The 13,009-nt window shown below is 36.4% G+C and overlaps 4 protein-coding genes across 4 annotated transcripts; 2 read left to right on the top strand and 2 right to left on the bottom strand. All coding sequences in view use genetic code 12, as the record gives it.

Annotated features, from left to right (window-relative positions):
* Positions 1–490: 490 nt before the first annotated feature.
* SET3 (SET domain-containing protein 3) lies at positions 491–4,636 on the bottom strand (the record flags this gene model as incomplete). Its single annotated transcript, XM_001525647.2, has 1 exon — positions 491–4,636. The coding sequence occupies one exon, from the start codon at positions 4,634–4,636 to the stop codon at positions 491–493; it is 4,146 nt and encodes a 1,381-aa protein (XP_001525697.2).
* A 1,020-nt stretch (positions 4,637–5,656) lies between these two features.
* On the bottom strand, positions 5,657–6,040 carry PAM16 (mitochondrial import inner membrane translocase subunit TIM16; the record flags this gene model as incomplete). The annotated part of the gene is made up of 1 exon (XM_001525646.1): positions 5,657–6,040. One exon carries the CDS (start codon positions 6,038–6,040, stop codon positions 5,657–5,659), a length of 384 nt encoding a protein of 127 aa, XP_001525696.1.
* Positions 6,041–8,308: 2,268 nt separating this feature from the next.
* On the top strand, positions 8,309–10,123 carry PVL30_003107 (uncharacterized protein; the record flags this gene model as incomplete). Its single annotated transcript, XM_061119437.1, is given in 2 exon segments — positions 8,309–8,313; positions 8,326–10,123. The coding sequence occupies 2 exon segments, from the start codon at positions 8,309–8,311 to the stop codon at positions 10,121–10,123; spliced, it is 1,803 nt and encodes a 600-aa protein (XP_060975420.1).
* An 893-nt stretch (positions 10,124–11,016) lies between these two features.
* PVL30_003106 (uncharacterized protein) lies at positions 11,017–12,684 on the top strand (the record flags this gene model as incomplete). Its single annotated transcript, XM_001525644.2, has 1 exon — positions 11,017–12,684. The coding sequence occupies one exon, from the start codon at positions 11,017–11,019 to the stop codon at positions 12,682–12,684; it is 1,668 nt and encodes a 555-aa protein (XP_001525694.2).
* Positions 12,685–13,009: the final 325 nt, after the last annotated feature.

Raw genomic sequence — 13,009 nt, 5'->3', positions numbered from 1 at the left:
CCTAAATGAAGCAAGTTTTGTTTCTATGGTAAAATCAAAGTCTTGAAGTTCTTTAACGGTTTCAAACAAGTTCTTCACGAGAATTAACAAATAATGGAAATAATCAGAAGTTAAACGAGGAGGAAATAAATAATAATACTACAATTACTTTTACCATCTGACTTGAATCATGTTATTTTTATTTTTATTTGTTTATTTTTTCAATTTCAAACTTATTTTTTTTTTATGGGGTTTCAAATGGGCATTCTGTTCATGAATAAATATAGTTCATTATATAGTTTGTTTGTTTTTTTGTTGTTTTTGTTTTTTGTTTTAATTCCTTAATACTATACTGATTGCGGGCACAAACCAAAACGATTTCCCATCTTTTTTTTTTTCAAAAACCTGAATAAAGAGGCATTAGTTATAGAAATGTCAATTAATAATACATAGTGTAAGAATATCTATATCAAACCTAGAACAATAAAACTCGTCTTTTAGAAAAGTTCAACTACTTCATTTTCTTTTTGTAATCAGCAAATGATAGCTTTTTTACAGGCTTTGGTTTATCTTGAGGTAAAACCGAACTTGTGGCACTAACAACAGACGAAGATGATGGAGTAGAAGCAATGGTAGTAGGATTAGTATTGGTTGAGATACTAGTTGGAACAGCGGCAGAAGAAGCACCAAAAGCTGCCGTAGATGTAGGAGCAACTGAGGCAGTAATTTCTGATCTTGTGGTTGTGCTTACTACATTATCATCCCCCAATTTGGTGGATGAGCCTTGCCTGCTGATGGAAGTACGATTCGCTTTCGCATTGAATTCATGAGGCAAACCTGGTAATTTGTCGACCCCGATCTTGTCAATCCCAATATCTGTACTAACAACCGGCGCCAGAGGTTTTCTCAGTATCAGTAATGTGATTTCCAACTCCGCCTCAATTTTGGAAAGTAATTGTGGAACGATAGGGATTGGAATGAAACCAGAAACATCTTCTTTTTCTCCTGCTCCTGCTTCTTCTTCTTCTTCCTCTTTTTTATATTCTTTTACTTCATCTTTTCCATCCTCTGTTTGTTCTTTGACTTTCTCTACATCCTTCATTTCAATATCATCAATATCTTTTGCAATAATGACATTTTTGGAATTGAGTAAAGCTTCCTTTTTAGCCTTTAAAATCATCTTTTGCTTGTAAAGACGTTTAAAAGGATAAATGGGCTTTTTGATAACTTCCTCCCTAGCTGCTTCCTTCTCCGTGTTCTTATCCTTTCCATCCAGCTCAGCCAAAACAATATTTGCATCACTCTCATTTTCAGACTCTTTGCTAACTGATTTTTGCTCAAGTAACTCCTTTTGCAATTGTTGATCTCTTTCAGCCATCCGCTCATCCCAACTAACATATTTTTTGTCTGGCCGGGGCAACACCAATTCATCCTTGGATTTGCCCAAGTTTATATTACTTATGCTTGAGGCTTTCCTTGTTGATCTCATCAAGTAGCTTGTTGCCTTCTTAATCTTGAAGATTGCACAATTATTATAATTAGAATGGGTTGAGCAGCCACATTCAACGAAATGGAGATAATTATCGACATATGTAATCAATGCTGATTTCTCTTCGTTTGTCAAATTTTCAAACTTCTCCAGGCTATTGTTCTCATACAACTTCAAAATTGGGTGTTGTGAATCCCAATCCCAAGGCAATCTCAACTCCTCGTCGGCATTCTCAGCTTTCAATGTAATTGGTCGAGATGTAACTACCAAAAACTTGAACTTCTTTAGCTCGGGAATGTAAATAGTTTGGATTTTGCAGTTGGCTGAAGACAAACACGACTTTCTAATAAACCTACTCTCATTTCCAACAAACCTCGAGTCCAACACAATATCAATAGACTTTTCCTTGCCCGGAATACTTGCTTTCAAAACCTTTGGTTTTGTTGTTCCCCATAAAGAATATTGGTTAATACTATCATTGCAGTAATCTTTAAAGAAATCAATTTCTCCAAGATATTCAATGATTGGAGTATTTTCTGGTATGACTAACGCGCCATCAGTAGTTGTAATAAACAAAGATAGTTTCGAGATCCCATTAAATTTGTGCTTTGAGTTATCAGTATATGGCTTTACTTCCACTTTTGTCTTGTTGAAATTCTTCTTTTTACCGCCCAACTTATTATGGTCCTGAAGATACTTTTGATACTTGGGAAGCACAATTCTACTTAATTTTATTGCTTTAAATTGACCTGGAGACATAATTTGAACACCCCTAAAAGTTGAGACACGTTTCTGATGTTGTTGAAGTTGTTGTTGCTCTAATTTTGGTAACTCCGTTAAACTGTTGACAAACTCAACACCAGCATCTACAATGAATGATTTAACAGAGTTACGTTTAAAATCATTCTCCTTCAACTTGTAATAAACAGACTGGTATGTTTCGGCTGTAACACCATCTTCCAAAAGCTCGTTGTTCTTGTTTGGAGCTTCCTCGTCAAACTTGACTTTGTGTTCTGCAGTCACCAGCGAAGAGGTATTGTTAATGGCTCCGGACGTTGCTATCGCAGTTTGCGTAGGTGTAGTAGGTACTGTAGGAGGTGACTTTCTACCGTTTCCCTTATCATCTGTTTTCCTCTTTTTTTCACCTTTATCTGAATTCAGTTGTTTCCGTTTATTGTTTGGAGGTGGTATCGGTACAGGTTCTTGATTAGCAGCTAATGAAGATACTGAATGTGGTGCCGATACTGTTCCTGATTCTAAAATCTCTTTTTTCATATCACTTTTATGTTCAATTTCATCAACAGTCTCGTTGCTTTTTTCTTCCTGCTCGATTCTTTCGTTATCAAGTCTTGCAAGTGTCTTTTCTCTGGCAACCAATGGATCAAATTTTCCCCATTTCTCAGAATCGCAATAGTAACATTTATACTCATCTTCGGGCACTTCGTCACCGTTTTCATAGCCCATACAAACACAATGCTGCCATCGAAAACATATATCACACTGAATGGTGAAACCATCGTCATCTTCTATTCCACATATGCATCCAATTAATCCGGAATCTGGATCTACTTGGTAAGTTTTCAAAGGTGGTACTTCGGTTTTTCTTTTCTTTCCTACAGTTGTAGTTGTGGATGTGGAAGTGGATGTGGATGTGCCTGTTGTTGTTATTGTTGTTGCTGATGATGAATCAGTAGTCTGAGTTGCTGCTGCTGGCACTGAAGATACTGTTGTCTTTTTCTTCTTTTGCCGTTCTTGTTGCTTTTCCTGCTCCTGCTGAGCTTTCTTTGTCTTATTTTGTTTGACTTCCCCCGCCTCAACAACTGCTGCAACGTCAACGTCAACGTCAACGTCAACGTCAAAGTCAATGTCAACCGCATCTGTATTTACCTTTTCTTTTTCTCTACTTTCAGCAGTAGATAGACTCTTGTCCAGTGCCTGTGTCAAACCTTTTACTGGTCTTGTCGAAACTTGTGGCAGGGATTCATTTGCAACATTGGCATCGGCTATTTGTTGCTGTTGTTGCTGTTGCTGTTGCTGTTGCTGTTGCTGTTGCTGTTGTTGTTGCTGTTGTTGTTGCTGTTGTTCCAAAGACATTACTTCAGCTGATTTCAAGGGAAATGGGATATCTGCTGCAGCAGTCAAAGCTGCAACTGCAATCATTGCGTTATTTGAGTTGCGCTCTTTTCCTCTAACATCTATACCTCTTTCGTATCTAGCTCTGGCTCCTGGTGATATTGATTTTTCATGTTGAATTCTAGCCGCGTGAGTATCCAGAATCGATCGGCTTCTCTCGTGAGTTGCTTTGAACGTGCCTTGTTTAGGTAAAGTTGCAGGTGGTGAAACTGTTTTCCTCTTTGGTATTGGTGGTACTTGAGCTGGAGTATCGAGCCCTGTTTCTGGTTCCGGTGTGTTCATGAGTATACTTAGGGAGCTCTTGCGTGGTACCTTTTTTTGTACAACAGAATTCTTGATATCATCCAACAGAACCAGCTGTGATTGAGTTAAAAGGGGTTTGGCCATTGTTGGTCCAACTGATGGTGGTGCAGACGTGGAAAAGCTTGACTCTTCGGGTGCAGAGTTTAAAATACCAGGCACTGGAAACCTTGGTTGGTGTTGCACATGATTATACACTATTTTGTGAGTTTCTGATACAGGTGGTTGTACTTGCGTTATTTGCTTGAAATACGGCTCAGCCAAGTGCTGTGTGGATGGTTGCTGAGAAGTGTGTTGCATATACAAAGGCTGCTGCTGCTGATGATGATGATGATGATGCTGCGACGGTTGCAGTGACTGCAGAGACTGTAATGAGTTGAGTGGCGGTTGCATCTGCAGTATTGATGGTGGTGATTGCTGTACTGGCTGCTGCGTTTGTGGGATTGGCATGGGCATTGGCATTGGTATTGGTATTGGTCTAGCGTTTGATTGTGCTTGCATCAGCAGAAGCGTTTGAGGTTGTTGTTTCTGTTTCGATTGCTCCTGCTGTTGCATCGGCGGAGACCGAGTTTCCATTGATGGTGCTACGTGTGGAATTTGAGCAGTACTGGTAGGAGGTGATATATTAGATTGTGTTGGTGAGCTCTGATTCAGCTGTTGCTGTGCCGCCACATTGGCAAACATCAACAATGTTGATGCATCCTGTAAAAGCTGATCTTCTTCTCGATTAGCCATTTATTGTCAAACTTATTTTAGAACAGCCGTTAGGTATACCAGGGTAAGGATTAAATGAAGAAGAAGAGGAAGAAATAAATCGAGGCTTGATTTTTAATTTTTTTTTCCCTTAAATTCGTTTATTCTCTTTGGTCTCTCTCTAGAAGAAAAAAATGGGGACTGGGTGATAAAAGATTCTTGGTTCAATGTATGGAAAGATTTAAAAAAAAAAGACAACTAAATGATGAAAAGTATTCAGCGTGTAAATTAATGGAATTTAATAAAGAAACAAGAAACCTGAATCTTCAGTGGAATGTTGATTTGTATAAAATAAAATGGGAAAATGTAATCGTTTATTTGTTGTTACAAGTGTACGTATTTCTTTGATGTATAATTCTCTGTCAATCTTTTTCTTTTTTTTTTTAACTCCTCGTATAAACTTCGTTTATAGATTTTTAATTTTCTTCCTTTTTTTTCCAAAAAAACATAAAAAAAAAAGAATACGATCTTTTGATTATTTTTTATTTTTGGTTCCATTCCATTCAAATCCCAATTTCGGCTTTAATTAAATTACATTCAGATCTTTCTCGTATCTGTAATGGAAAAAACTATTGGATAACTTCATCTCGTCTTTGCTACACACTTGTAACATATTTATTGTTAAGTACCCACCTTTGTTGTTCTTCGTCAAATATGGAGGTGGTATTAATTAGAGTTTGAAAAATTGTTAGACTTAATAAATATCATCGCTGATTAGATATCTACTATTTATTGTTTTTTTGATTCTGCCTAAATGATTTCCTAAACCACAATGGATCAATGTTGGATCTTAAGAACCAAAAAGAACCAAAAAGAACCAAAAAGATTCAAAAAAAACGAAAAAGATTTCAACCTACAGCATAAAATATGATGTACATTTATTCTTTAAATTCTCTACTACAGTATTAAAACTCTATATACAAAGCAACAACACATGGCACATATACGTTTGCCTCTTCATTCATCAAGTCCATTCTCAACAACACTCTTGCTGTTCCATCATCAACTAGTCGGCGAACTGCTTCCTCCACCTTCTTTATTTTGTTTCACTTTTTCAAGATACTCTAGCTCTTTCTTTAATGTATCCATCGCATAATATATCTTGCTCTGTAAATAGAACGAATTTCCTTGCTCTTTTGAGTTGACCTCAAATAAATAGTTGTACTTTTCGTCAACCTTTTCCAAGGTCAAATCCTTCTTGTCAATATTCAAGATCTTGAGTGATTCCTCAGTGGAAATACCACCCATCGATGCTGCTTTAGCTGGGCCACCTGCGGCTGCGCCTGCAGCTGAAGCCTTAGCGGCTTGCTTGTATGCTTCAGTGAATGCTTTGCCAAAAACAGAGGCACCTGTGAATATCACATTGACTAATAATCTATGAGCCATGGTTTTGCTGGGGTAATATACTATGTTATAATCTCAGTAGGTATGTATACGCTGATTTAAAAGCTGGTTTAAGCGGTGGTAATAGAAAAATGTTGTAGGGTATGGTATGGTGTAGTGTAGTGTAGTGGAGTGGAGTAGAGTAGAGTGGAGTGTAGGGTGAATACTGAGCTTGTTACTCTTGTTGTGTGGCGATGTGTAAGAAGTAAGTCCTTTGATTGAATTGAACCTGCACTATTCTTTTTCTTTGTTTTTTTTTTCCCCGTTTGATGTCAAAGAGTTGGCTAAGTCTCATTTTATTTCCTACTCGAAGGTCACATGCCTTCAACGGAAAACAAAAAATAAAAATAAAATAAAGACACCTCTTACCATATACAATATTCAAATGTGTTTAAGCACTATACCAAGTTTCAAAAACAATCCAAGAGCTAATTATAGAGCCAAAGTCAAAAAAAAAAATTCATTACACGAAAAGAAGGGAAACAAACTGATTCTACATATTGTCAAGGATAGAATGTAGAGCAACTAAACTATCCAGTTTTTTTTCCCAGTTTCTTTTCGTTATTCTGATGAAAAATAAGAAATGTTTACAAGCAAAGGGAAAGGAAGTATAATAAAAAAAAATGAAAAGAAAAGTTAAAAACCGATAAAAATTTCCAATTGCTTGTAAAAATTGCAAACTCCTTCAAAAAAGAAGAAAAGGAAAAAAAATTTAATAAAAAGGTAAACAAATGTAGCACCATGCTTTCATCTGGATACTCATCGTACCGAAAAGCACTAAATGGTCTTCGATACTATAATACCAGAACTTTTTATCCCATATAGGTAAACACATGTAAATGCCGTTATCTCATCTAAAAGACCGAAACGAAGTACTGATTGTGGCCGAATTGTTAGTAAGGTCAATCAAAGGTACTTAGCTATTGGGTTAATTGATAAATTTGGCAATGAGACGAATACTCATATATGAACATATCCAAATTCCCATTGCCAATAAGTCTTTATAGTATATAGTATGTTATAATATATTAGATATAGAATAACCACTACTGATGATTAAGGAGCAAAAAGAAGAGAAAAAAAAAGGAGTTGAAGTTTCCTTCAAGATGAGAAATGGAATTTCGTTCCCTTTTATAGTCGCAGATCCAAGAGAAAAAAAAATTAAAAAAAAAAAATTCTTAAACTACAACCAAGCATCATCTCGTGTCCTGCATATTGGACATTTCTCTGAAATATAAAAAAAGAGACACTTTTGATTCACTGTACACGACCTTTATATTTGCCATTTGGCAAATTCACTTAAATTTTGGCAACCACATTGACAAACCATAGAAACCAATTCTAATTTGAATAAAGAAAGGATATTGATAGCTAATGTAAAAAAAGAAAAGGAAAAGAAAGAACAATCAGTAGACTAAAAATGGTTTTGGTAAACTGGACTTTAGGTTGATACTTACGCTACAATCTTCTTGAAACTTACTAACAAAGCTAATATCAAACTCTTTTTGAAGTACGTAAGTTATTTTTTTGATCGAATCAGTAACCAAAACTATCACACTAAAAAATACGTATAAAAGAGAAATTAAAAAAAAAATAAAACAAGGGAAATATAAACAGAAAATGAATAAATCACAAAGAAACATGATTCAAAATGAGTACATCAAAAAAACCTTGTTACGAGGCGAAATCTTTTTATCGAAAACAAAACTGATCGGGAACTTGTGATGAATTACAGTAGTAAATGTTTCTCTAGGATTATTGTCCATCACCAAAATGATATGCTACTTTCTCTGTGCTTCCCTTTACATCTCTTACTGCTTCAAATATTTATTGACGATTCTTTTCTTTGTGGCTTCCCTTTTTGAACGGAGATGCTACCATTATTTAATACCGATAAGACACACACGTCCTAAAAACACTTAACACTGGCCTAAGTAGGATCAAGATTTCACCGCCACTAAATATCAACTTTCAACCGCAAACCATCACACCACCACCACTAATACCACCACTAATACCACCACTAATACCAGCACTAATACCAGCACTAATACCAGCCCCGCCCCCTCCCCCTCCCCCTTCTCATTAATTTTTCTTTCTATCACATCAAATACCACTTGCATCTTTTATATATACCCTATTGTTGTATCTACATTATATAAACACAATCCTTTTCTTCTACTAGCCTTTCGTTTTTTTTTTAGTTTATTTTTTTTTGTTTTTTGGATTTCAAACTTGGGCAAAGGAATAATGTCAGACATAAACAGCGAAATGCTGTTTGAATACAGCGAGTATGATGAAGACGAAGATCAAATGGAATATGACGTTTCTGACATGGACAACGATGTTGAGGGCGATGCCTTTTCTTCTAATTCGTTTGAATCAGAATCTAGTCCCGACGCCATTTTTGAGCCGAATGGCTCTTCCTCGCATACCTCAGATTCAAGAGCAGTTATAGAGGCAGGCAAAGTGGGTTATAATGGGACATCATATCAAACATGGACACTAGAGCAATTTATTGAGTCTCATTTCTTGACTGCATTAAAGAGGCTAAGCAACGTCCAGTTGGGGAAATGTACTACTAGCGACTTGCTCATAATGCTACAAACAAAACGATGGCAACTGGACGAAGTATTGGATGCATTTTTTACAAATGAGCAAAAATTTCTAAAAGAATGTGGACTACCAACAACACAACCTTCTAACAACAAGTTTACCACAGAAAAAGATTTCACGTGTATCATATGTTGTGAAACTTATCCAACAACAAAAGTATACTCGACAACTTGTAATCACAAATATTGCATCGAATGTTACAATCAGTATGTGGCCAATGAGATCAACAGTGGCAAACTAATCACATGCATGGAACCCGAATGTTCCTTAACCATACCTCACCAAGATATTGACCGAATTTTACAATGGACCACCAGCAGCGGCAACAGTAACAGTAACAACAGCAGCAACAACAACAGTAAAGAAGTGAACTTTATGTTTGCAGAGAAATCAGAACGATCACTTAAGGAAAACCCATTAGTATTATCGCATGCACGATCCATGGTGAACTCGAAAAATTGCTACAAGTGGTGTCCGGCAACAGATTGTATAAGCTTTACCGAGCTAGTCTCCTCTAATCGACTATACTATGCAGATGACGATAATCAAAATGGAGAAGAAGATAATCAGAGCGGTGACGACACAAAAAGGAAACAAGTATCTTTGCAACAAAACAAATACTCCATTGATATTTCATTAGTGCCCATTGTTGGTTGTTCAGAGCAACATGAGTTTTGCTTCAACTGCAATTATGAAAATCATCTTCCATGTCCTTGTTGGCTAGTTAAGAAATGGATCAAGAAATGTGCAGATGATTCGGAAACAGCACACTGGCTCGATGCAAATACACATGGATGTCCCAAATGCTCCACTTCAATTGAGAAAAATGGAGGTTGCAATCATATGACGTGCAGGAAATGCAGCTACGAATTTTGTTGGATCTGCTTGGGTGATTGGAGTTCGCATAAAAACAATTATTCATGTAATAGATTTCGAGATGAACGAGCAGAGGAAGAAAGTAGGAAAAATAAGAGCAAGGCAACATTGGAGAGGTATTTGCATTTTTATAAACGGTATTCGATCCACGAGTCATCGATGAAAGGAGACCAGAAGACGTTGAAAAGAATTGATAATGTGACAAAATTATACATGGAAGATATGAGGAGCAAAGGAGAACGAAATCTTTCATGGAATGATATCCAGTTCCTACCAGATGCAATGAGAGCTTTGCAAAATGGTCGTAAAACGCTAAAGTGGACATATTGTTTTGCATTCTACTTGAACAGGCTGAATTTCTCCGAGATCTTTGAAACTAACCAGGATTTTCTAAACAAGACCGTTGAGGATTTGTCAAATGTGTTTGAGAAAATAATTGAGATTGACCAGCCAGATAAAGTTGGAATTATTTTGAAAAAGAAGATGAATATCATAAATTTGGGCGAGTTGGTCAATTCGAGGAGAAAGACATTGATCAAGGCAGCTGAAGAAAACTTGGCAACTGGATTGCTATCACTCGACAAGGATCTATAAATGTACAGGAGAACGAAAAGTGAGAGAAAGTGAGAAGGAGAAAAGAAGAGCAAAAAAACTAAAAAAAATTTAATGCCTAATTTTAACCACATGTTGATAGCTATATAATTTTGGAATAAAAGTATTTTTGCATTGTTTCTATTTATTTGATTTTCTTTCTTTATCTTTTTCCCCCTTCTCTTTCTAATTCTTTATTCTTTTTTTTGTTTTTTGTTTTAAATTTTTTGATAATCAACTTTTAATGCATGAATCAATTTGATTGGTCAAAATTGTTAGTGATAATAGAGATGCTGCATAATCTCCTTTTTTTTTTCTAACGTTTCCCGCCTACACTGAATGCTAAATTATTTTTGTGTTTAAATTACTGAAAATTTTGAGTAAAGTATTAAGTCACGTGAAGATAAGAGAAGAAGAAACAATTAAGCGACAATTACAAAGCTGGCAAAAAAAAAAAATTACATATAATTAAATCTCAACAGTTACCTCTAACTGCCCCTCGCTCCCTCGCTCCATGTAGACACTAAATCCTTATCTTTTATCATACATATACCACATTTTGCAGCATATATCTATTGCTGAAAACCAACGATGATTCTGAGATTGCTGTACATGAAAAAGCGATGTCTTATTTTCTATTTTCTATTTTCATTTTTCATTTTTCAAATTTCTAATTTGAAATTCCCGGATTACAAAGAGTAAGTTTCTATTCCAGTTTCTTCGTAATAGTTGTTTTTCATAAACATTTTCTTTTAAATTTGATTTACAGAATCCTTCATCTTTTTATCGCACCTATTGCCAAAAGGTGCTATCGACACATTGATTTAAAAACAAGATCTAAAGTCAAATTTGACTTCACATCCAGGTCCAACCACGATTTTGCAGGAGGCTATACAATGGCTGATTTACAGCGAAGACCGGCCCACCTGCGGCTTAGTTCACAATACGAAAGAGTTCGCAATAAAACATCCACGTCCACTTCTTCCACTTCTTCTTTCTCCACCACTTCAGCGAAGAAACCTGTTGATTCCGATAATTGTGAAGATCGTGGCCGTACACCAAGCAAAGGATGTGTTAGCAACAACTACAGTATTGACAACTTCTCCCAAAAAAGTCAACCTCAACATTGTTTACAATCCAATAACAGAGAACAGGACTTTCGATCTCGCAAAAAGCTGTCCCGAGCGCACCAGGTACTTCTTCATCAAGCTATAAACTATAATCACCGGACAAGCCATGAAATACCACGATCAGTTTCGGCTGATGGAATGCTCCAAAAATATCGCAAAGATCAGCCTAAAGTACTTCCAAACCAAAGCCATTTAAAGAAAAATATCCAAATGGTTGAGCAACCTCAACGACCGCAGTTTAGACGCTGGCACCTGTACCAATTGAATGATGAAATAAACCAGGAAACGGAAACAACAACCGCAACCGCAACAACAAATTCAAGAAAGCCCTTTATAAAATACAGTGATAGTGTGAGTCCACTCACAGTTTTGAAGGATGAGTACAACATCAAACGCCCTTCATTGAATAGTGCACATTCTCTGTCAAATTCACTTGCTCACACGCATACTGTTACCCCTGTCTCTGCTCAGGGCCAAGACCAAGACCAAGACCGAGACCGTGGTCATGGTCTTGATGCTGATATTGATTTAGCTCATATGAACGGACACGCATCAATGGATTATACTATAAATACTCCTCATGAAAACCTCAAAGAAGATGATCATCCGGTCTCTGGTAGACCGAGTCCCGAGCGACCTAATATGTATATGAAAATGAGGCAATTAACAGCGGAAACATTAAAGTCACTTCTTGGTAAAGACGAAACTGTAATATCTCCAAGAAAGGACACAGGAGTCTCACGATTGTCGCTCAGTAGCATTCGAAGCAATAGTAGCAGCAACAGCAATGCTGATGAAGACCTGCCACTAACCACTGTTTTAAATGGCGAAACAGATAACAAGTTTATATCAATGAATGAAATGGACACTCAATATCCGGTGGAGCAAATAGAAGACATTCCAATCAAGCACAAACTCCCTGAGTTGCAAGATATGATGAAAGAACTCACAGATTTTAAGGTCACTATTAGTGAGAACAGCTCTAGTGCATCACTTCCCAAAATGAGTCGAACCCAACAAAAATTAATGGATTATAAGCAACTTCATGAATATGAAGGGTCTTTATCTGACCAAAACAAGCATCGTACTAAGGAGTTGCCATACAAGTGGAAGATTCAAAATGAGACTATTTTATCACAATCAACGTGTATCAGATTGCGATTCTCTTCGCATGAAGTTCCAGGAACGAAAAAGAAAGTTGAGAATAACTCAGGCGTTTTGGGATATTTAGTGAGAAACAAAAACCTTGGTCGGAAACAAAGATGGAACCACAACAACAACAACAACAACAGCAGTAACAGTAACAACAACAACAAGCCCTACCACTATACTAGTAACGACAATTATAACAGTGGTCGTCCTATGATAGGTGCATATGATGATAAGCTTAAAGAAATGTGGGACACTGAATATACTTCACTTTTTTCGATCTAATCTTGACAATCGTGTAAATAGAACAATACAATAAAATACAATTAAATACAATACAATGTAGTACAACATAGTGTAGTACAATATAGTATAGTGCAATCTAGTATAATGCACTAAAATGATCTAATTACTAAATGTCAATAACAATGACAATTGTATGAGACCTGTTCTACTTTTTTCTGCCTATTCTTCCTTTTTGTTTCTCTACTAAGGACGCTTGGCTCGACACACATATGCAATTAACGAATTTGGTACAAACACGAATGTATGTGATGATTGAAATTGAGACTTCTACTTTTAAAGCAAGAGTTTCGTGTTCTCTTCCACT

Source organism: Lodderomyces elongisporus, chromosome 3 (assembly GCF_030384665.1).
Source record: "Lodderomyces elongisporus chromosome 3, complete sequence".
In the NCBI taxonomy this organism is placed as follows: domain Eukaryota; kingdom Fungi; phylum Ascomycota; class Pichiomycetes; order Serinales; family Debaryomycetaceae; genus Lodderomyces; species Lodderomyces elongisporus.
The sequence above is the reverse complement of the archived record's forward strand: the minus strand, read 5'-3'. Positions and strand labels throughout refer to the sequence as shown.